This window comes from Neolamprologus multifasciatus, chromosome 11, assembly GCF_963576455.1.
Source record: "Neolamprologus multifasciatus chromosome 11, fNeoMul1.2, whole genome shotgun sequence".
NCBI classification, from domain to species: domain Eukaryota; kingdom Metazoa; phylum Chordata; class Actinopteri; order Cichliformes; family Cichlidae; genus Neolamprologus; species Neolamprologus multifasciatus.
The window spans coordinates 2989427-3015726 of record NC_140449.1 but is presented as its reverse complement, the minus strand read 5'-3'; the positions used below and the strand labels follow the sequence as shown (position 1 = coordinate 3015726).

The 26300-nt window shown below is 40.4% G+C and overlaps 1 protein-coding gene and 1 long non-coding RNA gene across 4 annotated transcripts; one reads left to right on the top strand and one right to left on the bottom strand.

The window, feature by feature from the left end:
* Positions 1–391: 391 nt before the first annotated feature.
* LOC146507601 (uncharacterized) lies at positions 392–17476 on the top strand. Of its 3 annotated transcripts, none has more exons than XM_085176716.1 (4): positions 392–1630; positions 2391–2669; positions 6964–7951; positions 15058–17206. In XM_085176716.1, the coding sequence occupies exons 1-4, from the start codon at positions 1459–1461 to the stop codon at positions 15182–15184; spliced, it is 1566 nt and encodes a 521-aa protein (XP_085032842.1). In that variant the 5' UTR covers positions 392–1458; the 3' UTR covers positions 15185–17206. The 3 variants fall into 3 exon arrangements, with proteins under 3 accessions (XP_085032842.1, XP_085032844.1, XP_085032843.1); XM_085176717.1 differs by lacking the exon at positions 15058–17206 and adding an exon at positions 17239–17476 and having other exon boundaries at positions 394–1630; XM_085176718.1 differs by lacking the exon at positions 2391–2669 and having other exon boundaries at positions 15058–17208.
* A 6745-nt stretch (positions 17477–24221) lies between these two features.
* LOC146507600 (uncharacterized) lies at positions 24222–26167 on the bottom strand. The gene is made up of 3 exons (XR_014876806.1): positions 25676–26167; positions 25348–25393; positions 24222–25271 (listed from the first exon to the last, which is right to left on the bottom strand). It is a non-coding gene; the product is annotated as an uncharacterized LOC146507600 (long non-coding RNA).
* Between the last annotated feature and the right edge of the window lie 133 nt (positions 26168–26300).

Here is a 26300-nt window from a genome sequence, read left to right as displayed (position 1 = left end):
ATTTGACTTTCTTTTTACAAATTAAATAAAATATCGCCAAATAAAAACAAAGTAATGACTGATGACATTCATTTTTACTGACATGTCCATTGATGTGTTTTGGCTGAAGCCAACATTTTTTTCTGTTTCTGTTATGAGAAAAGTAGACTCTCTTCTAAAAATGTCAGGTAAAGGAGCACTCACCTGTTCATCAAGTTCATCCAGGAGGTCTTTGCTTGTGATCCGATGAAGTTTTTCCAGATATCTAAACAAGACATTCACCAAAATATTGTCATTTATTCAGCACAGAAAATTCCTGGGTAGCTGTCTTGGACAGTCTGCACCATGTTATATGCCCGATTGTGTTATCAACAGCAAAACTTCAAAAATCTCTCATGAATACACATTTTGTACAGGAATAGAAACACCCGCCACAAAACCCAGTATCAATATGCAAATACATATTATGTTCTAAGTTGCACCAAAATCTGTGACCAATCAGATTCTGTGACCTGCCTTAGTATTCTTTCCCCAACCATCTCAGTCTATAGAAGTCCTATTTCCAGCACTAAAAGAAAAAAAATACATACTAAGTCAAAATTATGAGATTGACTTTCTGTTTCACATGAAGAACAATTTTGATTTAGCATGGGGACTCTTTTCTTTCAACAGAAATGTTGTGAGTGCACTCTGACACTGTGCTGGGCCCATCTCTATACATGACTGTCAGCTTGTTGCCACGCTCTGTGCTGCTCTCCCTGAGTGAAGCTAACTCAAACCTGTTTGTGTCTGTGTGGATTTATTTCACATTTCCATAACAGGACATGCTTTAATCATCATCATATCTCATTAACTTTGGCACAAAGAGCTGTGCGTTTGCATTTTCAAATCTAGACATTATGTTTTGAACTTTTTACAAATGATTTCCACCAATGAAGACTCTGAGCACGCCACAAACACATTTAATGAACAGCATGTGTAATTCCTCATTTATTCTAGACCTACATCAAGCAATAAAATATTATAAAGCCGTGTGTTAATATTCATTCACGTCAGACTTTTTGGTGTTGAGTATATGAATGATCAGTAATAGAATGGATATGATTTATTATGGATAAAAACCTGAATGAGGCCTTTTCTTTTCATTTTCTCTCCTTTATTATTTATAACACGCTGTTTATGCATTTATGGCTCAGTTTGGTACATTTAAATGGGTTTTAGAAAGAAAGAAGGACGTTTATTCCAAGCGGAACAAAGAATTTACACATCCTCCTCCTGCCGGAACTTCAGAGCGGGACACGAGGCGGAAGTAAACATTTTTTAAAAGCCGGCAGTTTGGATGTTCCAGCGTGAACCTTTGAAGGCTCGCTTTGTGCTGTGTGTGAGCCGAGTGTGCGTGAGCCGAGTGTGTGTGTGAGCCGAGTGTGTGTGTGAGCCGAGTGTGTGTGAGCCGAGTGTGTGTGAGCTGTGGCAGTAACAATGCCTTCAGTTCAGTACCTGAGAGAGGTTATCAACGAGCGACTAACTGCTGCTGCTGAACAAATATTCTTGGAGTTTGAAAAAACGATCGTCCAGTACGAGGAAGAGATCGACCGTCAGCGCAGACTGCTGGATATCACCTGGAAACCCGAAATCAAGCTGCACAGGACAGGTGAGTGTCCATCTGAGGGAGGATCCTGATCACAGCTCTGCGGGACGTTTCTGATTGTGAGGACTTTTTGGAGATGTGAGCTAACAAAGAGCAAACAGAGGACAGGACTGCACTGCGCTCCATTCAAACAGCAGGCGCTGAAATCAGCCTGGATTTGAGCTTTTCTCTGACTTGAATCCACTGAATCCTGTGAATCGTTTGAAAATCGTTTTGTTTGGCGTTGAAACGTGTGTTTGATGGTGCGTTCAGGTGCACCTCATAAACTCAGTAATCCAGCCTGAAAAGGTTTTTCTTGATTTCCTTTCTTCTTCTGCAGAGCTGTAAAGAGTCCAGTGTTAATGTCATAACAATAAGTCTTTTTTTATTTCTCCATCAGTGATGTCAAAGTGGTCGCCTGGCTAAAGTCGTCCACAGCATGTGCACGGTTCCTGTGGTCACATATCCACACGTGTGAGAAAAACAAAGTCCACCATGCTGTTGTTCAGAGTCACAGATGTGACTGAAAGAAGTGACACAGCGTTTAATGTGCAGCCTCGGCACAATGAAACCTAATATTGAATTTATGAACTGTAGTGGCAGTGCGGTGCTGCTGCTGTGCTGAGGGGGCTTTACCTTCCAGATGTTTGTCTTTATCTGAACAAATGCAGATCTGAGATCAGTGACTTACAGCTGATTGGACGGCTTTACTCTCACACATGAGCGACGCAGTCATGTCAAGTCCTGTTAATGTTTCTGTGGTATGTTTCTTCTGTCTCTCCAGACGTCCCACAGCAGCAGGTCTGTGAGGAGGAGGTGGTTCTCCCTGAGCAGCAGCTCTGGAACCAAGAGAGGAGCTTCAATGTGGACCAGGAGGAACCAGAACCTCCACAGATTAAAGAGGAACAGGAGGAACTGTGCAGCAGTCAGGAGGGAGAGCAGCTGAGACTGAAGGAGGAGCCTGAAGTTCGTAATGATCCTGTGCAGTACGAGGAAGAGATTGACCGTCAGTGCAGACTGCTGGATATCACCTGGAAACCCGAAATGAAGCTGCACAGGACAGGTGAGTGTCCCTCTGAGGGAGGAACCTGATCACAACTCTGTGGTACATTTACTTTGAGGCTGCGGGGATGTTTCTGGAGGACAGAAGGTGAATATGTCTCTGTTTAAACAAACATTCAGCTCTAAACTCACCCGAGGACACTGCACTGAGGCAGGGTTGGGGTTTTCCTCTCACACTTCCAGTTCAATTCAATTTTATTTATATAGCACAAAATCACAACAACAGACGCCTCAAGGTGCTTTATATTATACAGTAGATGCAGAGAAAAACCCAACAATCATATGACCCCCTATGAGCAAGCACTTTGGCGACAGTGGGAAGGAAAAAATCCCTTTTAACAGGAAGAAACCTCCGGCAGAACCAGGCTCAGGGAGGGGCGGGGCCATCTGCTGTGATTGGTTGGGGTAACAGAAGGAAGACAGGATAAAGACATGCTGTGGAAGAGAGACAGAGGTTAATAACAGATATGATTCAATACAGAGAGGTCTATTAACACATAGTGAGTGAGAAAGGTGACTGGAAAGAAAAAACTCAATGCATCATGGGAATCCCCGGCAGCCTACATCTATTGCAGCATAACTAAGGGAGGATTCAGGGTCACCTGGTCCAGCCCTAACTATATGCTTTAGCAAAAGGAAAGTTTGAAGCCTAATCTTAAAAGTAGAGATAGTGTCTGTCTCCCGAATCCAAACTGGAAGCTGGTTCCACAGAAGAGGGGCCTGAAAACTGAAGGCTCTGCCTCCCATTCTACTTTTAAATACTCTAGGAACAACAAGTAGGCCTGCAGAGCGAGAGCGAAGTGCTCTAATAGGGTGATATGGTACTACAAGGTCATTAAGATAAGATGGGGCCTGATTATTTAAGACCTTGTATGTGAGGAGCAGGATTTTGAATTCAATTCTGGATTTAACAGGAAGCCAAAACAGGAGAAATATGCTCTCTTTCTAGTCCCTGTCAGGACTCTTGCTGCAGCATTTTGGATTAGCTGAAGGCTTTTCAGGGAGTTTTTAGGACTTCCTGATAATAATGAATTACAGTAGTCCAGCCTGGAAGTAATAAATGCATGAACTAGTTTTTCAGCGTCACTCTGAGACAGGATATTTCTAATTTTAGAGATGTTGCACAAATGGAAGAAAACAGTCTTACATATTTGTTTAATATGTGCATTGAAGGACATGTCCTGGTCAAAAATGACTCCAAGGTTCCTCACAGTGTTACTGGAGGCCAAGGTAATGCCATCCAGAGTAAGAATCTGGTTAGATACCATATTTCTAAGATTTTCAGGGCAGAGTACAATAACCTCAGTTTTATCTGAGTTAAGAAGCAGAAAGTTAGCGGCCATCCAAGTCTTTATGTCTTTAAGACATTCCTGCAGTTTAACTAATTGGTGTGTGTTATCTGGCTTCATGGACAGATAGAGCTGGGTGTCATCTGCATAGCAGTGAAAATGTATGCTATGTCTTCTGATGATGCTGCCTAAGGGAAGCATGTATAATGTAAACAGAATTGGTCCTAGCACTGAACCCTGTGGAACTCCATAATTAACCTCAGTGTGTGAAGAGGACTCTCCATTTACATGTACAAACTGGAGTCTATTAGATAGATATGATACAAACCACTGTAGCACAGTACCTGTAATACCTACAGCATGTTCTAATCGCTCTAATAGGATATTATGGTCGACAGTATCGAACGCTGCACTAAGGTCTAGCAGGACAAGCACAGAGATGAGTCCACTGTCAGAGGCCATAAGAAGATCATTTGTAACCTTCACTAAAGCTGTTTCTGTGCTGTGATGAGCTCTGAAACCTGACTGAAACTCTTCAAATAAACCATTCCTCTGCAGATGATCTGTTAGCTGTTTGACAACTACTCTTTCAAGGATGTTTGATATGAATGGAAGGTTGGAGATTGGCCTATAATTAGCTAAGACTGCTGGGTCTAGAGATGGCTTTTTGAGTAAAGGTTTAACTGCAGCCAGCTTGAAGGCCTGTGGTACATAGCCGATTATTAGAGATGGGTTGATCATATATAAGATCGAAGAATTAATTAATGGCAGGACTTCTTTGAGCAGTTTTGTAGGAATGGGGTCTAAAAGACACGTTGATGGTTTGGAGGAAGTAATTATTGAAGTTAACTCAGAAAGATCAATTGGAGAAAAAGAGTCTAACTTAACATCAATGGTACTAAGAGTAGCTGTAGATAATATTACATCTGTGGGATGATTATTGGTAATTTTTTCTCTAATGATTAAACTTTTATTTGTGAAGAAGTTCATGAAGTCATTACTAGTTAATGTTAAAGGGATGGTTGGCTTAACAGAGCTCTGACTGTTTGTCAGCCTGGCTACAGTGCTGAAGAGAAACCTGGGGTTGTTCTTATTTTCTTCAATCAGTGACGAATAGTAAGATGTTCTGGCTTTGCGGAGGGCTTTCCTATAAAGCAGCAAACTATTTCTCCAGGCTGAATGATGATCCTCTAAATTTGTGACACGCCATTTCCTCTCCAGCTTACGAGTCATCTGCTTTAGGCTACGTGTTTGAGAATTATACCACAGAGTCAGGTACTTTTCATTTGAGACATTAGTTTTCACAGGAGCTACAGTATCTAGAGTCGTACGTAGTGAGGAGGTGAAATTATTAACAAGATAATTGACTTCTGTTGGAGTAGCGTTCAGATAGCTGCTCTGCTCTGTGTTGGTACAGGGCATTGACGATGATAACAGTGGGTGGATTATATTCTTAAACTTAGTTATAGCGCTTTCAGAAAGACCTCTACTGTGATAAAGTCTACTCTCCACTGCTGTGTAATCAATTATTGTAAATGTTATCAGGAAATGATCAGACGGGAGAGGGTTTTCAGGAAACACTGTTAAATGTTCAGTTTCTATGCCATATGTTAAAACAAGATCTAGAGTGTGATTAAAGTGGTGGGTGGGTTCTTTTACATTTTGAGAGAAACCAATTGAGTCTAATAACAGATTAAATGCCATGTTGAGGCTGTCATTTTTAGCATCTACATGGATGTTAAAATGACCCACAATAATTATTTTATCTGAGCTCAGAACTAAATTAGATATAAAGTCTGAGAAATCAGACAGAAACTCTGTGTAAGGCCCAGGTGGACGATAGATGATAACAAGTAAGACTGGTTTCTGAGTTTCACAGCTGGGGTGGACGAGGCTAAGCATCAGGCTTTCAAATAAATTAAAAGTCTGTCTGGGTCTTTGGCTGATTAATAGGCTGGTGTGAAAAATTGCTGCCACACCTCCCCCTCGGCCTGTGCTTCGAGGTTTCTGGTAGTTAGAATGACTTGGGGGTGTTGATTCATTTAAACTAACATAATCATCCTGCTGCAACCAGGTTTCTGTAAGGCAGAGTAAATCGATTTGTTGATCAATTATTAAGTCATGTACTAACAGAGACTTGGAGGAGAGAGACCTAATATTTAATAATCCACATTTCACTGTTTTATTCTTTGGTTCAGATGTAGATACTGTATTGTTCTGTTTAAGTTGTTTGTTGCTGGTTTTTAGTTTGCTTTTTTGTCTTTTTGGGAGCTGACACAGTCTCTATGGAGGTGGGTTTTGGGGGGGTAGCAGATTAATGCATGTAAGGTGAACTAGCAAACACTGTCGTAGTTACATGTGGCTGTCTTCTTGTTTGATGGCAGATGCTCCCTTCACCCTTGCCAAAAAGGCTAAAATGACCAAAGAAAAAGTGGAAAATAGTTATACTTTTGAGGTTTTTGGACAAAGTTTGTGTGTGTGTGTTTTTGTTTTTTTTTTTCTTTTCCCCATTGTTTAAGCACTGCTTCCAGCCAAGAGTGATACCATATATCCCCTATAGGTGCAGAAAAGGCTAACATTGTTATCTTTTTACATAAAACAGCTAAACATGAGAGGTTTTTGGACAAAGTTTATGTTCTCCATTCTTTAAGCACCGGTTCGAGCACCATTTAAGCACCAGCACTGTTTCAAAAGTACCGGTTTGGCACTGGTATCGGATAAAAATGATACCCATCCCTAATCAAGAAGGCCCTGAGTAAATGTGGTTATCCCAGCTGGACTTTTGTCAAAGCTGGAGAAGAGCAAAAGAGAAAACCCTCAGTGATCCCATATGTGTCAGTAGTATGGGAACAATTGAGACCCATTTTCTCTAAACTCTGTGGCTTTCAAACCACAAAACAGGTGAACTTGGGTGTCAGTCCACATACATGAGTGATGCAGTCATGCTGTAAAGTCCTGTTAATGTTTCTGTGGTTGCATCAGTAACTTCTTTCTTCTGTCCTGTAGACGGCCCACAGCAGCATATCTATGAGAAACAGGAGGTTCTCCCTGAGCAGCAGCTCTGTGACCAGGAGAAAAGCTCCAATGTGGAGCAGGAGGACCCAGAACCTCCACAAATTAAAGAGGAACAGGAGGAACTGTGCAGCAGTCAGGAGGGAGAGCAGCTGGGACTGAAGGAGGAGCCTGATATCTTTATGGTGACTGCTGCTGAGGAAGGAGAGCACAGTGAACCAGGAGGAGATGGGGAGCAGCTCCTCTGTGATGACTCTCCTCAAAGTGAAAGCACAGATGAAGAATCCAGCAAGTGTGAAGAGTCAGGGCTAAGTGAAACCGTGACCTCAGTGCCAAAGAAGAGACAGAAGCGAGACAGAAGTCACAATGATGTGGAGAGCCGGACTGTGTCAGAGGGTCCCTGCAATGCTGCCACAGATAGAGAGTCTGATGTTTGCCAAAAATCCATCAAGAATCAGGCTCAAAGAAAGAAACTCCACATTGATGTGAAACCGTATCCTTGTGATACTTGTGGGAAAAGTTTCAGAGATAGAGGTACATGGAAACGGCACCTTGTAACTCACACTGGTGAGAGGCCATATCCCTGTGATGCATGTGGGAAAAGTTTCAGTCGAAGCAGTAATTTGCATGATCACATGAGAACTCACACAGGTGAGAGGCCATATCCCTGTGATACGTGTGGGAAAAGTTTCAGTCGAAGCAGTACTCTGTATATTCACATGAGAACCCACACAGGTGAGAAGCCATATCCCTGTGATACGTGTGGGAAAAGTTTCAGTCGAAGCAGTACTCTGTGTATTCACATGAGAACCCACACAGGTGAGAGGCCATATCCCTGTGATACATGTGGGAAAAGTTTTACTCGAAGCAGTCGTTTGTATATTCACAGAAGAACCCACACAGGTGAAAAGCTGACGTGTGAAACATGTGGGAAAAGTTTCAGTCGAAAAAGTATATTGATGCATCACAAGAAAACTCACAGGTGAGAAGCCAGAGGCTCGTAAAACGTTTCAGTGTGAGTAGGAATTTGATAGACTGCATGAGAACTCTCACAGGTTGTTTTCCAGAAATATCTGTCTTTTATGCTGTATTCCTGTTTGTGGTCACTGTTGTATGTGAGACTTTGAAGCAGGCAGAAAGGGCCAGAGGGATTCTCAGCTTCAACGTCAGTCTGTAATTGTCTGTTTAGAGCATTTTTTTCTCATGCATTCATTTATTTTTTGATTTTATCCACTTGTTTTGGGGTTTCTTTTCAGCCTTTAGAGGTGATCCTAAAAATCTGTAACCTTATGTACCATATATTTTGGAGTAAAAAGCACACTTAAAATCTTTTAATTTTCTTAAAAATCGACAGTGCGCTTTATAATCCGGTGCACCTTATGTATGAATTCTGTTTTTGCTTACTGACCTCAAACGGATTTTATGTGGTATACGGCACTCAAAAATCTGTCAAAAAATGTTTTAGTACAACTTTGCTAAGCTACGAAGCCGCACCACTTGATGGATATTCGGATCATTACGGCTACCGTAGTCAGGAGCCTCGCGGAGTAATCTGGGTCCTAAACTCCGCTTCAGGTCCCAAAGTCAAACGAACACTGCGGCATCACTGAGAGTTACAAAATGTCTAAATTCTTTCATCTTTAATAAAATGATCAGTGTGGCTTCTCTACCAGGTGTAACAATTAAATTAGACTTCTGGCTTAGACGGTGTAGCAGTAAGCCACATGTTTCAGAGCTCTGCTGCATTTTTTCAAATTCTGAAGGTTCCTACTTCACACTTTTATAAACTCTTATCTTGTTATACCTGAAGGAAGAGACAAGCTAAAATGCCAAAGAAACAAGGTAAATGTCTTACAAGGAAATGGACGTGACAAAGTTTGCAGCTAGTGTGCTACATGATGGCGTTGAGGACTAGGAAGAAACTAACAAGGCTGTTACATCAGCACACCGCCAGTTGAAAATAAAAGTTGAAAATTATGAACGCTATCGACACACTTAAGTCAGAGTTTTCCGGCAGACTGGACCGTGTGCTTTCCGCTGTGCGAGAAGACATACAGGGATGCGTTGAGAGAGTGACACAAGTGGAGAATCGCAGTTAAAAAGCTGGAAAAGGAGGCAGAGACGCTCCGTTCAAAGGTCAATGACCTAGAGAACAAGTCACAGATCCAACTTGAGATTGATCAACCTACCTGAAGGAGCAGAACGAAGAGATGCATGCGCTTTCATGGAGAGCTGGCTCTCCAAAACGCGCTAAGGAGCCCACTGGATGTTGAAAGATGTCACAGTCGTCCCTCAAATAATCCTGAGGTGCCTCAGCCCGTCATTATGAAGTTTTTAAACTTCAGAGACCAAGGCTACGTTCACACTGCAGGCAAAAGCGCATCAAGTCCGACTTTTCTGACCCTATGCGACCCATATCCAATCATGGTCTGACAGTGTGAACAGTACAAATCCGATATTTTCAAATCCGATCTGGGTCACTTTCGTATGTGGTGCTGAATCCGATACATATCTGATGTTTTAGAAAGCGACTGCTGTTTGATGGTCATGTCTATTAAATCCGTCTTTTACGTCACTGACACAAGACAGACGCCAATTATCAGCGCCGGAGAAGCGCCCAATAAGACATTGCGAACGCTTCCTGGCCATCCCATGTAGATGTTAGAGAAACTGTTGTGAAGACAACGTTGGAGAACCATGAACATTTTATTTGTACTGTATAATCTGCAGATTCTGACAGAAATCTGCAACTATCCTTTGAAGCACCACTCCTCTAAAACAGCAATAAGGATCATTATTAGGCCATATGTAAATAACAAAATAACTTAACTTAAAGCAAAATTGGGAAACGTAAAGTCCGAAACAAGTGTTTATATTAACGGCCAACAATACTGTTGGTCTGGGTCTAAACAGAGCGCATTGTGTGTGACGTCTTCTTTTGCGCATGCGGCCGCTTTGAGGGTTCACACTAGAGCGCGTTTGCTCTTTCTTTTTCTTCTCTCCTTTTTTAAAAAATTTACTATTATTACTATTTCACCTTCCCAAGAATGGCCATCTTCATATTTTCAGCTTTAATCTACTGCAGTCAACTTACTATCTACAATTATGTCCCAATCTATGAATATTAAGATAACATCCTGGAACTGTAGGGGTTTAAATAAAGTGAGTAAGGTGAAACAGGTATTGACTAGACTGAGGAGGATGCAGGCAAATATAATTTTTCTTCAGGAGACGCATCTCCTTTCGACATCCCTTTTGAGATGACTTATGTTATCAAATATGTAGCAGGCAGATATTTAATAGTACAAGGCACTCTCTTAAAGTCTAAACTCAAATTATTCTGCGTATATGGTCCTAATGAGGACAACCCCAAATTCTTTGAAGACCTGTTTCTATTACTCAGTACATTGGAGGGAGAAAATGTTATTGAGGGGATTTTAATGTAGCTTTGGACCCTGTTAAGGATTGGTCCTCCCATTCTACTGGCCCTACACATCCTAATGCGAGGAAGAGCATTAATCACTTCATGGCTGGGCTAAATCTTCTCGGAGTCTGGAGAAAGCTAAATGCAAATAAGACTGTATACTCCTGCTATTCAGCTACACATAAGTGCTTTTCTAGAATTGACTTTTCTCATTTCAGCATCTCTTTTCCATAAAATTAAAGATGTTTTTATGAAAGTATTTTCATCTCAGACCTCTGTCCTTAATTTACTTCGTTTTGGATAGACCACGATGGCATTTCGCTGTAAAATGGCTGCAAAATTCTACTTTTGTAAACTTTATTTATACCCAGATTGATGTATACTTTGACACCTCAAAAACAAGTTCTTCTGTTAGGTGGGAAGCATATTAATCAAAACAATTTAAGAACTTGTGACCAAAATAAAACTTCTGGAAGGCCAAGTTTTTGTTGATAAGTCTATATGCTCTGAACAAGAATTACTCCTCTGTAGGGCTCAGTACAAAGACATTACTGCAGAGAAAGCATCAGAAAGCTTGAAGAAAGTTAAACAGGCCTTTCACAATCAAGGTGAGAAACCTGGGAAGCTACTAGCTTGGTGTCTTAAACAACTGCAAACAGAAGGGGCAATTATTTCAATTTGGAGTATTTAAGGTGAATTATTAGTATAACCACAGGAAATTAATACAGTCTTTAGGGAGTTTTATGTAAATTTATACAGCTCTGAATGCCCGAATGTAGATACTTTATAGGCTACCTTTCTACATGATCTTAAGTTTCCTTCTATTCCGGATGACCTTCGGCTTACTCTTGACACTAACTTAACAATTAAAGAAATTCAGGAGGCAGTTGACATTTTGAAATCGGGGAAAGCTGCTGGGCCTGATGGGCTGCCTTTGGTTTTTATTAAAAAATTTCAATATAAACTCTTAAAACCATTGCTAGATATGTATTCTGAATCCTTTGAAAATGACATGAACATGAAATTTCTTAGCAAGATATTGGCCCTGCAATTCAATTCAATTCAATTCAATTTTATTTATATAGCGCCAAATCACAACAAATGTCGCCTCAAGGCGCTTCATAGATACAGAGAAAAGCCCAACAATCATATGACCCCCTATGACCAATTGGAGAAATGTCTCCCATTAGTGATTAATACAGACCAGAATGGTTTTGTTAAAGGAAGACAAGGGTCTCACAATGTGAGGAGATTAATAAATGTCCTCTACAAAAACCAAGATGCGTGTGATACTGCAGTTCTGTCGCTAGATGCTGAAAAGGCCTTTGACAGAGTTGAACGGCCTTACTTATTTGATGTACTGGCTCGATTTGAATGTGGTAATAAGTTTTGTAAATAAGTAAAACTTCTTTACTCCCAGCCCACTGCTGAAATTCTCACTAATAATATTGTCTCTCTGGCCTTTAATATCTCTCGTGGAACCCATCAAGGGTGCCCGCTATCGCCACTTCTCTTCACAATGGCCATAGAACCATTGACCATGTCTGTTAGGAAGCACGTAGAGATTACTGGTATTAAATTGGGCAACCAAGACAACCTGATAGCACTTTATGCGGACAATGTTGTGCTCTTTTTGAAACAACTAGATGGATCAATTCCAACTTTATTAAACATAACTAGCTCCTTTGGACGCTTCTCTGGATACAAAGTAAATAATTCTAAATCCTCTTTAATGTTGCTGAATGAAAGCTCGCCTCAGACATTCAAACCATCAGAATGTCTGACTTACTTGGGAATTCATATAGTACAAGATGTTAACAAGATTGCCAAGGTTAACCCTACTGTTCAGTCTATTACTGAATCGATTGATAGGTGGGCAAATCCATATTGACTATTGGGCGGATTGATATTGTGAAGATGAGCGTGCTCCCTCAACTCCTACTCATTTCATAAGGTAGAATATCCCTCTACCAGGTAGAGGGATATTCTACCAGGTAGAAGGTGTACCCTCTACCTGGTAGAGGTAGAGAGTAGAGGGTGTACCCTCTACCTGTCAAATGGCATATATTACAGGTACTGGTAGACTCTACCAGTACCTGTAATATATGCCATTTGACAGGTAGAGGGGTGGCAGATGGCAGGGGTGGGCTTAACGCTCCTAACTTTCAGTGGTATTATTGGGCTGCATAATTGTGCATGATGATGTACTATTTCCCATCTGATCCACCTCTGGTATGGGTTTACATGTGTTAAGGGTTCAAATATTGAGGAGGGATACAGAAACAACACTGATCCAGGAAGGTTAGGTCAAACGATGATTTTAATGAACACGCGTGGAGAGACGACCACTGTACGCAGACAGCATCAATCTCTGTCTAACAATGCACAAGCAGATGTTTTATACCATCAGGGTTTAAATTTAATGACGCCTCTTCAACGTCAAACAGATACAATACATGCATACGTCAAATCAAAACCACAATGACTTTTAACACAGTTTGAAAAGAAAAGAATGTGTGTTCTAAGGTGCGTTTAAAACCCAGGAGGGCATGGAGCTACCTGCCAGAGAGCAGCAGGTAAGCGCATAGCCCCTCCCGATAGCCCTCAATGTATACATGTATTTAAAATTGAGAGGTGGGCAACGGCGCCAGTAGGGATGGGTATCGAAACCCGGTTCTTGTTGAGAACCGGTTCCCACTATTTCAATTCCTTGGAATTGTTTGGCATTTTTGCAAACGATTCCCTTATCGATTCCAGTCGCCCCGAATGACGTCACCACGTTGCAGAGCGTCAATTATCTGACAGGAAACACGGCGCCTAAGCAGCTCAACGCTCAAAAGTTTGGTTACACTTTACGAGAACGGATGACAACAGGGCAACTTGCAATACTTGCAAAGTAGATATTTCATTTAAGGGAGGAAACACTACGAATATGCAAAAGCATTTGCTCACAAAACGCGCGATGACCTTAAATGAATGTCGTGTTTTTAATTCCGGACTCGTGAATCTCAACCCAGCAGCGGTAACGTTTGCACGTCCTCTCCCGTTAATGCGGCAGGTAAATAATCAACTAACAGTGCAGATTATGTTAGCGCGATCTGCCTTATTACAAAACCTGCCATTACTGTGCATTTAGGTGACCATGATGAGAGAGACAGACAGAGTCTGGCTCAGATGCTGGCAGTTCTCGCTGCAGTCTACCGTAGCGTCTCCTTTCAGGCCAGGATAGACGAATGTCACCGAGCAGTGACTCAGTTTGTGGTCAAAGGCTTGCAGCCATTTGCCACAGAAGATGATTTTCAGTAAGTGAATGTGTTTAATTGTAGGCAGGGACATTACTGGATATTCTTGTGTAATTGCTACAGAATAATTGATGTTATACTTTGTTATTGCTACAGAAGAATATTTATTTTATTATTTTACATTTACATTTTTTTCCTGGGGACCCTGTGACACCCCATTGAAGATCTCTTAAGATCTCACTGTTGGGTTTGTAAGGCCATGTTACTCCTAAATTTCTATCTTGTTCAAAGAGAAGATATAAAACAAAGTTCTAAGCTAATCGACCTTCGTGTTCTCCTTTTTTAAAAATAAGAATCGATAAAGAATCAAATCGTTAAACAGAATCAAAAATCGAATCGGAATCGTGAAAATCTTATCAATACCCATCCCTAGGTGCCAGAGGTGAGGTTGTACACCCTGATGGTCTTCTGGATGCTGTGTAGCGTGCCCACCCCCAAGGTCCTATATGTATGTGTTATGAGAGTGTGAGTAATGTGAATGTCTAAGTTGTGTGATAAAATTGAGGCACAGGCAGCCAGAAGGGAACGGGCGGGGGGGACGGCGCCTCCCCTGCACCCTGGTGACACACCTTCACCCCAAGGCTCTGCATGTGTGGGTGATTGTGGTGGAGCGGGAAGAGGGAGGCACTTTTAGAGTTAGAAGGAGTTACAGCACTTTCAGAAAGACGTCTACTGTGATGACGTCTACTCTCCACTGCTGTGTAATCAATTATTGTAAATGTAAATTTTATCATATTTTGAGAGAAGCCAATTGAGTCTAATAACAGATTAAATGCCATGTTGAGGCTGTCATTTTTAGCATCTACATGAATGTTAAAATCACCCACAATAATTATTTTATCTGAGCTCAGAACTAAATTAGATATAAAGTCTGAGAAATCAGACAGAAACTCGGTGTAAGGCCCAGGTGGGCCTTACACATCCTTGTTAGAAGGATATGAGCACTAACCCCACAGTGTGAAGGGTAAACTAAGAGGCGTAGAGTTGAGTGTTGAAGGTAAATTGCTCCACACTTACAGAACACTGCTTCAGATAGATAGAGGCTGCCTTGGCTTTGTGTGGGGGTATAACATGGTGTTCCAGTCAAAAATAATTGAAACTTGTGATTTGTCAGTTAAATTGGAAATAACATGTCTGGTAACAACTGTAAGGTAGGAAGGAGTTTTCTCACACAGGAGAAGATCCCTGACTTGAGGTCAAAGACCGTTGCCATGCAGAAGGACCACGAGGAGAACAAATCAGGGAGCATTGAGTCTAAAACAGGGAATCTCCACATCAATAGCCCATTACAAATGTTTCCTGTTTTCATGTGTCTGATATACATTTTGAATTATGAACTGTACTTCACTTCTCTGTGAGCAGACGACCTGACATAGAGAAGACCAACAGCTGTGCAAGCCGAATCTGCAGCTGCCGGATGATAAAACGGTGTGAACTGCTAGATTGTCTCCCGAACTTCTTTCAGTACAAAAGACCACCACAAGTCTGACATTGTTATAGCAAAGTTACACACTGATTCAATATTAATTTTAGTTACCTCCAACTGACGTAACTCGTGTAATTACTGCAGACATGAATTATAATTTCAATGAATTTATGTTTAACCCTAGCCAGCAGTTTTAAATTGTCCTTCCCCACCCCCCCCCCCCTTTTTTTTACAGCTTGTAGTGTTCTGTGTCCTTATTGGCTGCAGACCACTGTCAGTCAATTTCCTGCATGCCGTGTCCCCTGTACAGCTCAGAATGCGTTCAGCTTGTCAAATTTACATAAATCTTCGATCGCTAGCAGTGTGACCCTGAAGTGCTGTACTTTATGTTTGTAAGTTTTCTCGCCAAGAAACACAACAGTGTCAACTAAACGTCGTCACCTACGGGTGCCTTTGGTTTCATTCTATAATACTGGACTTATTTTTCTACAAAGGTTTGAACTTTGAGTGTTTAAAATAGAGAGAAAAGTGTGAAAATGTTCATGCCTGTCTGAGAAAAGTGTATAAAGCATGTAGTGAGGGGTTTTACAGTCTCTAAACATCTATAATAATTGTAAAAAAATAAAATTGGCTACTTTGCAGATTTTACCTATCGTGGGTTATTTTTAGAACATAACTCCCGCGATAAACGAGGGACCGCTGTACTGCAACTATAATTATACCATATCAGCTTTATTTATAAAGCACTTTAACATAAAGCCAGGGTTCACAAAGTGCTGTACATGTACAAATAGCATAAGCAAAGTAAAATAAGATACAATAAGATAAAATAAATAAGATAAAACATGTTAAAACAAACTGAGTTAACCCCTTAAAGAGGGCAAAAGGCTTCAGCAAATAAAAATGTGTTAAGAAGAGTTTTAAACTGAATGAAGTGTCTCAGCTTGGTGCTTATTCCATGACGAGCTCCTGGATTGGCTAGACATTGCTTGCTTTTTCTCCAAACTGGAAATAACCAGGACTACTGGCAGATTCTCTTTTCTCCGAGTCTTATTGACTAATTAGGCAGTTCTTGGGATTGGCTTGTTGCGGATCTGCCCAGCACCCTGACTGATTTCACCCAAAAAAGTGCCTAGACCTGGTCCGGTGGATGGCGTTTGTACAGGAGTGTGTATTTTTACTTTTTAAACAAAATGCAACAGTGAATTCTGAGCAAATCACAGTTTACAACTGCAAACCTCTGGGGAGAGCTCCTAGACCACATACACTGGTGGGTGTGATCTGTGGCAACCTGAGACCTTCTGGAATGGAGCAATGCAAGTGTGACTCTGATGTGTTCTACTATGCATGGTTAAAATAAAATAGTACTGGCCATAACACGGAGTCACTTTGGGGAGTGTGTTTTGGGGGAAGGTGGTGTTCGACACATCTGCTGCTCGACAGTAGCAATCACACGGCCTTCTTTCTGCATACACACCAACAATAATTCTGTCCTTTGTCATGTACGGCTATCTGAGCTCTCAGACTGAAAACTGCTCTCATATTCATGGACAGAGTCACTCACACATACACAGACGGTCCAGGCCCTAAAAATAGCTGGTGTTAGCTGTCTGGTGATATGTATGGAGATAAATACCTGCAAATGAGTCTCATGTGTGTTACCAAATATGTACACGGACACACGCAGTACGTCCCAAAGACATAAACTCTCTTATCCTCCATAAATAGGTCACAAACTGGCACCTCATTTCTCTTCACTCCTCAGTGTCCTTCTCTGCTGTCCCAGATAGAGCAGCCACAATCACTTTCTTCCTTCCAGCAAATAGTCCAACTCACCTTGACCAGACAGAGAGGACATCTGTGCTGCTGCACAAACATCTCTCACATCTCTATGCAGCATATTAAAGACAAATCATTTTGTCTTTAATCATTTTTGCTTCAATCATTTTGCTTGAAGCGAGCAAAATGATTTTCAAAAATGTAATTATCCTTTCTCTTTCTCACAAAAGCATTCAACTTAACAACTATGTTCATCTATCTATGTTTCATTTTATTTATGTATTTTTTCACTGCACTTCATGGCTTTTACTGTTTCATACTTTATTTATGTTTTTCAGTTTGCAGAGGACATGGAGCTCTTTTTAAAAGCATGTGCTGACGAGCAGGGACTACAGGTCATGTGATGTTTGACACTTAGTGGACAGATGAAGGCACTGGCTGTTTGTTTGTGTTTTTATGTGTTGTTTTTTCAGTGTACAGAATTCCAATTAAACTTATTATAAAATGTTGTTCACTTGTTTCCATGTCCATACTTATAGTAAAAAAATTAAATATAAATGTAACAGAATTGTTTATACTTGTAACTTCAAAATAAAAAGCTTACAGTTGCTATTAACATTAATGTATTACCCTGTAATCCATTATCTTTTTATACCTTTTACGCACTAACCCTCTGGGCTCTGTGCTGGCCTAATGTGGCCACTTCACTTCTTTTTTCTTTCTTGTTTTGACCATTTTTGCTGTGTTAATGCAAACGGAATGAAAGGGTCTAGATTGTTTTCAGCTCTTGGCCACTTGAAACCCATTATTATGACATTTTTAAATTCCTTGTTATTGACAGTGCTAAATCATGCAATTTAGGTAAAATTGCTTTTATTCTAAACTCAGCATATAAAAATTATGGTTGTTTTTTTTTTTTTTTTTTACCAAATTACATCATTTACCCATTTTTGGCTAAACAACCCATTTCATGTAATATTTTTAGTTTCAAACAGGGCGTTTGATGGCTCACTACACTGCAGTGGACCAAAAGAATGACATAGGTTTGATCTTAAGGGTCCAATAGTTTGTACATGACATTGCAACATAAATATGTATTTGCAAGATAGACTTGAAAAAAAATGACGCATTAAATATTACACAGGCTGCATTGAATTTCTGTTGATACAGGCTATTGAGCTTTGAGTTTCCAGTCAAACTTAGCTTTGAAGCACCTGCTAAAAATTGTTTTACTCTTGTAGAGTTCACAACAAGATACCACAGCCAAAATATTAACTCTCAAAACAAATTCAAAGCTGCAGCTGCAGCACACACATCAACAAACACTGTTAGTAAATGTGTCCTGGAGTTTCTGCAGGTGCAGAAAGTGCTGCTGCTGTAAGTAAGCCTAACAGCTTCCAGATCACTTATTTTTCTGGAAAGATGGCAAGAAGGGCATCACTGCTCATTTCTACAATCTCCCAGATCTTGGAATACGGTGCTTTTGTCCCATGAAAATCACTTCACAGTACTAAGAGTCCACTAAAACCTACAAATGAAGAGTGATCCTGGAAGAAATGGGGCGCACACTATAGTGACCTCAACAATTGCAAGACAGCCTTGTCCCCGATGCTCAGATGAAAAAATAAATAAATAGGAAGTTTTATGAAACCATTAGGACTGAAAAGTTACTGGTAATATATATAACCTAACTGGCATTTAAAGAGTAAAAAAAAAGAATGTGGATAAAATTTTGTTTTTGATGAAAAGGACTGGAGCTAATTTAAAGAGTCAAGTCGGTAAAAGTATTTAAATGTTTTAATAAATACACATTTTACAGCATTTTGTGAACTTACACAAAAGTCTTCATTTTTGGCAACGAACAAGCTGAGAGAGAGTTTTATATTTTTTGCTCTCCTCGAACAAAATAATAGTGCACAATAATCAATGTTGATGTCAATCAATTAGATGTCCCAGACTCTACTATTAATGATATAGCGGTCCCTCGTTTATCGCGGGAGTTACATTCTAAAAATAACGTAATAGGTGAAACCTGTGAAGTAGCCAACTTTATTTTTTACAATTATTATAGATGTTTTAAAACTGTAAAACTCCCTCACTACATGCTTTATACACTTTCCTCACACAGGCATGAACATTTTCACACTTTTCTCTTTTGTTTAAACAGTTCAAACCTTCGTAGAAACATAAGTCCAGTAGGGGAGATAGTTGTAACATTTTTGACATTTCTGTCTGTAGCTTGGAGCTCTTTTAAGGTAGTGGATTCAAAATGTAATGCAAAGTATTTACATGTCTCGGCTATTAAATAGTGCAGCTATTTTCTCTGCAGCACAATTACCCATTGCATGGTATGGTCTCAAACACAAAGAGTGAAATGTTACAATTAACCCCATAGTCTGGGTTAGTTGTAACATATCCTGGGGTGAAATGTAACACAATGAAATAAGGGTACTAACAAAACATTAACATGTAATCTTTGTTTATTCAACACATGAATGCACTTAGAGCCATTTATGTAGCTGTGTGTGTGTGTGACAGAGTGCAGAAATCTAGCTTTTGAACATATACCAACCCCCCAAAAAAGACAAATTATGGAATTTTCTGCAACTGAATATTTCATTAATTTTGGTTGGTCTTCCTTGAGTTTGGCCTCATTGGCTCAGTGGGCATTATAACCTACAACTCTTGCACCAATTTTGAACATAACAATGAAGCTGAAAAAATGTAGTTGTTCACCAGCATCGCAATTCTATTACTTTTTTTCATAGCTTACCTTGGTGTGGTTTGCAAAGTGCTTCAGAAAGATGAGGAAATCTGTTTCTTGCACCCATCCTGATTTATTTCCACTACCAGTACTTCCTACTGGTCCATCTCTGACACACTGGTCTGCATAATGTATGTGTGGGAACACAAACAGTGGAGGAATTCTGTTGCCAATAGCATTAACCGCATATACAAAAGCGACCAGTGAACCTCTCTGCTGATGTCGTTGCCCCAACTTGTTTAATATAAGTTAAAGTGATAGTGTGGTAAGTAGTAACATCTGCATTATTGTTACAACTGACCCAGACTGTTGCTGTTACAACTGACCCAGACTCCTATAGCCATGAACTAGCTAACATTACAGCCAACGGCTAAAACATTAGCACTAAAGACCTACACAGACTATATCCCCATAGACATACAAATAACACAATTTAAGTTTGATGAGTTTAACTGCAAAGCAGATAATGCTATTAGAAATTGAAATAAAGTAGAAAAACTTAATTTTTGGCATAAAAATTACTTTTTTTCATGTAAAATTGTCTGTGTTTGAAAAAATGTGCTGATTTTTCACATGTGATAGCAGTTCTGAATTGGGCATGCACAGGATGAGTCACATCATTTGAAACTTAGCCCTGATTGGAGAAATTGGAAGTTACAACTGACCCACGTTACAACTATCCCCAGTTTCCCCTATTATAGAATGAAACCAAAGGCACCCGCAAAACGTTTCGTCGGCATTGTTGTGTTTGTCGGGGAGAGAACTTACAAACATACAGTACAGCACTTCAGTTACACTGCTAAGGATTGAAGATTTATATAAATTCGACAAGCTAAACGCATTCTGAGCAGCGCTCCCCAACCTTTTTTGCTCCACGGACCAGTTTAATGTCAGACAATATTTTCATGGACCGGCCTTTAAGATGTCGCGGATAAATACAACAAAATAAAATGATACGACCAAGACTAAAAATGTGGTATTTTGTAAATAATAATAAATAATAATAAACGTGAATTCACTGTGTAATTGTGTAACTTTATTAGCAGCGCCCTCCTGAAATGCGCCAACAACATTGAGAGTAACATCCTCCTCTCTGCTTCTTAATGCTCTCTGGTCGCTACGGAAACGCATAAATAGTTCTTTCAAAATAGGACACACGACTACAACACGGGAAAAGACCCAGGGAAGCTAAATTAACGATAAAACCTCAGAAAACCATACATTTCACACCCGAGCCTCAGCTCTCACGGCCCGGGTGTTGGGGACCGCTGCTGTACAGGAGACACGCCACTACATTGATTGACAATGGTCTACAGCAATCAGAACGCACAACACAATGTGCTGTAAATTAAAAAATAAAAAATCAGCGAAACAGCGAGTCCGCGAAAGGTAAACCGTGTTATAGCGAGGGACCACTGTACAATAATTTCCAGCAGCACTGCTGATATGGTGAGTTTTGAGGTTGTCTTCAAACAAGTGCATTGTACCAAAAAAAGGTGCTTGAAGGATTAAAAATGTAAAAAGTAATGACTATTTTATATTTATGAAAAAAACTTGATGAGATGATGAGATAGCCTTTATTTGTCAGTTGCAGGTCTTTTGCCCACAACCGAGATGACAGACCTTGCCGACCGTACATACAATACACAAACATCACATTGGGGAGACAGGTCAGGCTGGGTAGCGAGGAAAAAAAAACCCGTCGAAATGTGTAACACAGAAGGATAATACAGGAGTGCACAGATATCAACACACCATAGCACAATAAACACAGACAGCAACATGGGAAAGAGTTCCAGTGAGTACATCTGATCTGGGACCGCTGCAATGTTCGACTGTCATCATGATCCAAATTTATGATATCATAAATTTGGATATCTGCCGATACCGATATGAATCCGATATAGTGTGTTTTTTAATCAACAAAACGTTTTTTTAATATCTTGCTGCATTTTGTATAAGTTTATACTCAAGTTTAAATAAATAACAACACTAAAGCTATTCTGTTATACCTGTATGTAAAAAATACACTGCGTCCAAAATATGTCATAGTTCAGCAAAACTGATCAATCTAATAAAGTTAAACCTGCTCCATCCTCCCTATTCTGGTATTTTAAAGAGTACTTAGAAGAAATTTTAAGCAACCTAACTAATAGGGTTGCAAACTCCTAGCAAAAAAAATAAAAAATAGGGAACCACCCTCCACCTCATGATGCTTAATCGATGTAATCAAATTTAATTTGATGCAGGGGGAAAATGCACAAAAATAAATTATTTTTCAAGAATAATTAAATAGATTCAACATCTTTCTTCAACAGAATTGCAGACTGCACAGATGGTATCTTCCCAAAGGAAAAAGTACTACAGCTTACTAGGGTATATTAGACTTAACAGTTACTATATACAGTAATGGACTTCTATATATTTTACACAAGATTAAAACTTTGGGTGTAAGAGTCAGATAATTATTTATTAAAAGCTCGACATTTTAAATGAGAATAAGAAAGAAAAGTATGTCTTTGTGCCCCCTTTTCCCTGTTCATGCCCTATCGGCCCCCCTGGCTAAACTTTGCTAGATCCGCCCCTGCACAATTACCAGCCGTCAGCTAGAAAAAGATCCTGGTGTAGAAATAATATTAAATAAATTCTAACAACAGCTTATCAAGCTTAAACGTGCTGCTGTTGTTCAGCCGCTGGTTTCCTCTTTCTGGTGAGAAGTGGGCCAAAAACTAAGAAGAGAGACGGACTCGCGACAGAAAAGCCGATCAGCTGATCATTAAGCTGTTTCACGATTGAAGCAGCAGGAGAGAGAGAGAGAGAGAGAGAGAGAGAGAGGCAGTCGCTCCAGGTATGGTTGTTAAGCTTAACGTGGGAATGCTTTACAGACATTCAGAGATGAACTTACACACTTGCTTTACTTCTCTCTGGGAAAACGTCCTCATAGATGAAATGCTGGTTTGCTAGCAAGGCTACAAATACACACAGGGGCTCTATCACGTGATGCACACTGCTGCTACGTGCTACGGTTATGAGCCGAGTAGCAAGTTTTGTGAGGTGCTTTTTTGATATTTAATGGATCGGATTACATTTTTTATTTCTCGCCGATATCCGATCCAGTAATTTGGGTCAGTATCGGACCGATACCGATACGTAATATCGGATCGGTCCATCTCTATCTTTAACACTCCGACACTGGTCTCTCAATCTCCTGTTGGAGAACCGCGAGCTTCCCCATGATGTTATTAACCTTCATTTCCGTGGTCTTGTCATTCTTTTGCTCAAAGAGCAGATTCTGAGACCTCACAACCGCAGTCAGCTTTTTCCAAGATGTAATCCAACTTCTGCTCAGAGGTGTTGTTCTGAGTGGATTTTTCCTTGATGTATCCCAATTAGGGCTGGGTATCGTCACTGATTTTTAGAATCGATTCAATTCCGATTCACAAGGTCCAGAATCGATTCGATCCACGATTCGATTTAATTCGATTCGATTCGATTCGCTTCGATTTGAATCTGGGAAATTTTGACAGTCAGAAATATTATAATTCAGATCAGTACATTTACATATTTTTGTATCTATAAAAAGGAAGCTGACACACGCAAGACTTTATCAAAGGTGTGAGCGTCACAGCAGAGGCCTTTGTGTCAAAGTAGCTGAAGATAAAACACAGAAACACATGAAGGTGATTTTCCTGTTCTGTGATTTTATAAAAATATTCTGCAGTACATCAAAAACGAAAGAAAACCATTAATCAACATATGAACATTACCTCTGAAGTTACAGCGGTTTTATTAGAGACACGGCTAAGCATTTTGCATTTTGCATAATTTTAAAAAGTTTACATTTGTTCAGCATTGAACGGCAGAAATTAGGTTTTCTTTTCGGAAGTATATAAAACAGAAAAAAAAAAAAGTCGGCCGACAGCCTGTAAACAACGGTAGTCTTGTGCGTAACAAGCAAGCGAATAATGCAGAAAACCGTACAGAGAGAGAGAGAGAGAGAGAGAGCTGTGCATCGTGGTCGAAGCAAAACAGCAAAAGTCAGAGTGAATACATGACGATGTTTTTGTGAAGCCTAGTTTGGATCTTCTTTTGCTGCTGGTTCGGTCAATATTGTTTGGAGAGAGATAAACTAACAGCTTTAGAATCAGCGCATAAAGGAGGTGAACACAAAGCGCAGACCCGCCGACAGATCAGAATCAGCCAGCTGTCGGCTTTCAGCCCCGACTGTGAGAAATTCGACATCTAACTGATTCTGATCCGCGGGCTGCGCTGTGTGTTTAAGTCTTTGTGCAGAATCCGTGTTCCTGCTCTCATTTACTGTCTTAGCTGTTTGGTGGTTGTTGAAATTTTGTGAGATTTCACCAGAGATTCTGGCATTTCGGGCAAAATAAATTTATATTAAAAAATCGATTCAGGATTTTAATGAATCGATTTTACGTAATCCAAGCCAGAATCGATTTTAATCGATAAATCGATTATAAAAACCCAGCCCTAATCCCAATATACGTTCAGAGGTGTTATTCTGAGTATTCACAGCAGCTGTAAGCTGCTCCAAGATCTTAACCATGCTGCACTCAATGAGCCCGTTCTGAGAAGCCGCGCCTCGTCCCATCATTTCAATCCCAGCGGGCAGCCTTGGGGGTGTTTGAACAGCTGGTTCCGCTTTCTTAATTCTCCGATAAGTCAGGGCCAAGCCAGCTCCGATCAGCCAGAACCCTGTTATCATGGTTCAGAATAGGTAGATATCTTCAGCGTCCTCGATCGACAGTCCCGCCAGGCACACGATCCTCCATGTCTGCCACCCGTCCATCGTGTATCCAGCAGGGAAAGTCCCTCCAGGGCACTCGGTCTCTCCCGAGCCCAGACTTCTCGTTAAAGGGTGTCAATAACATTCAGAGACCAGTTGATCAAATCCACAATTCTCTTTAGGTTTTAGAAACAGACTGTGAGAGACTGTTCCAGGGAAACACAAGACAAGACAAGGACATAAGAACTAAGCAGGGAAGATAAGGGAGAGGAGAAAAAGGGCGACCGCCTCCTCCGAGAGCCAAAAGGAAAAGTAGCAAAAAAATAAAACAAATAAAACATGGACACTTTTGGCAACAAACAAGCTGAAGGGATGGCAATTTTTTTTAAACAAACCCAGAGTGTTAAAAACATTTAGAATCATGTTTATTTCTCATCAGCATCAATAGTAACAAAAACACATTTTAGTTTTCGCTGTCAAAGTCGATTTAACTGAAGTTACGTGTTTCCGGTTACTGTGGAGGTCACAATATGGCGCTCCCCAGTGGCTGCAGCCAGGTGCTCTTGATTGGTGTAGGCTGCTGGGGGATTCCCATGATGCACTGGGTGTTTCTTCTTCACTCACTATGTGTTAACAGACCTCTCTGCATTGAATCATATCTGTTATTAATCTCTGTCTCTCTTCCACAGCATGTCTTTATCCTGTCTTCCTTCTCTCACCCCAACCAATCACAGCAGATGGCCCCGCCCCTCCCTGAGCCTGGTTCTGCTGGAGGTTTCTTCCTGTTAAAAGGGAGTTTTTCCTTCCCACTGTCGCCAAAGTGCTGCTCATAGGGGGTCATATGATTGTTGGAGTTTTCTCTGCAATATAAAGTGCTTTGTTCTGATTTGGGGCTGTATAAATAAAATACAATTGAATCAAATCCATAAGTCATACCTCAAATCACGATGTCCTGGTCATGGAACACGGGAACAGCCCTACCCTGTGCAATAAAACACACGTCATGTATGAACATTTTCCATCCACTGTCTGAATAAATAGTTTGTCATCATGATCCTGGAGTTGGCAAATGGATGGTTTATGAACTGGTACTTATATAGCACATTCGACTTAATTTTGAACATTCATAAGTCTGTTTACTACTACTACTCATTATCTACACCTGAGCAGTTTTACCTTACATTCTAACATTTACTCACACTCCAGTGTTAACAGGCACACTTAATGCAGTTTGTAAAGTCAGTGAAAGCTTTTGTTTGCTCACCAGTCTATTTCAGTCAGTCCCCCTCCTGTGTATCATTGCTAACAGTGGAGCCCCTCGCTCAGCCTGGGTGGGTATCCACTTACCCAGCCATACTCTGGAAGTCATGCCAGAAATCACTGCAATCCTTTTTACAGAGACCTGATCACGTGTCCGACTGTCAGTCAGCCTGATAGCTGGCTTTCTCAAAGCACATTGTAATTTGGAGAGGCTCCCTTTGTGAAATTTCTCAGCAGGTATTTCAATGGTGCTTTTGTGGCTGCTTAGAAGGAGAATAAGTGATTAACTCATTTATATATTGCACCAATTGTTCATGCATTTGTGTCATCGTGTTCAGGTTATTGTAATTCCCTGTTTACCAGCTTGGATAAATCATCTCTTTCTCGCCTCCAAGCTATACAAAACGCAGCGGCCAGGCTACTAACATGTTCTAGCAAGAGTTCTCACATTACTCCCATTTTATATTTACATTGGCTCCCAATAGATTTTAGAATTTGTTTTAAAATTCTTGTTTTAACAAGTAGAGCACTAAATGTTTATTTATCCAAGCTTCTTATAAAACACACTGCTGCTCGTTGTCTCCGCTCACAGACTCAGAGTTTGTTGGTTGTTACACAACTGAAGACAA

Coding starts and splice junctions, on each gene's coding strand:
- LOC146507601 (XM_085176716.1), top strand. CDS start 1,459: ATGCCTTCAGTTCAGTACCTGAGAGAGGTTATCAACGAGCGACTAACT. Junction 1,631..2,390: donor AATCAAGCTGCACAGGACAG/GTGAGTGTCCAT, acceptor CTGTCTCTCCAG/ACGTCCCACAGCAGCAGGTC. Junction 2,670..6,963: donor AATGAAGCTGCACAGGACAG/GTGAGTGTCCCT, acceptor TCTGTCCTGTAG/ACGGCCCACAGCAGCATATC.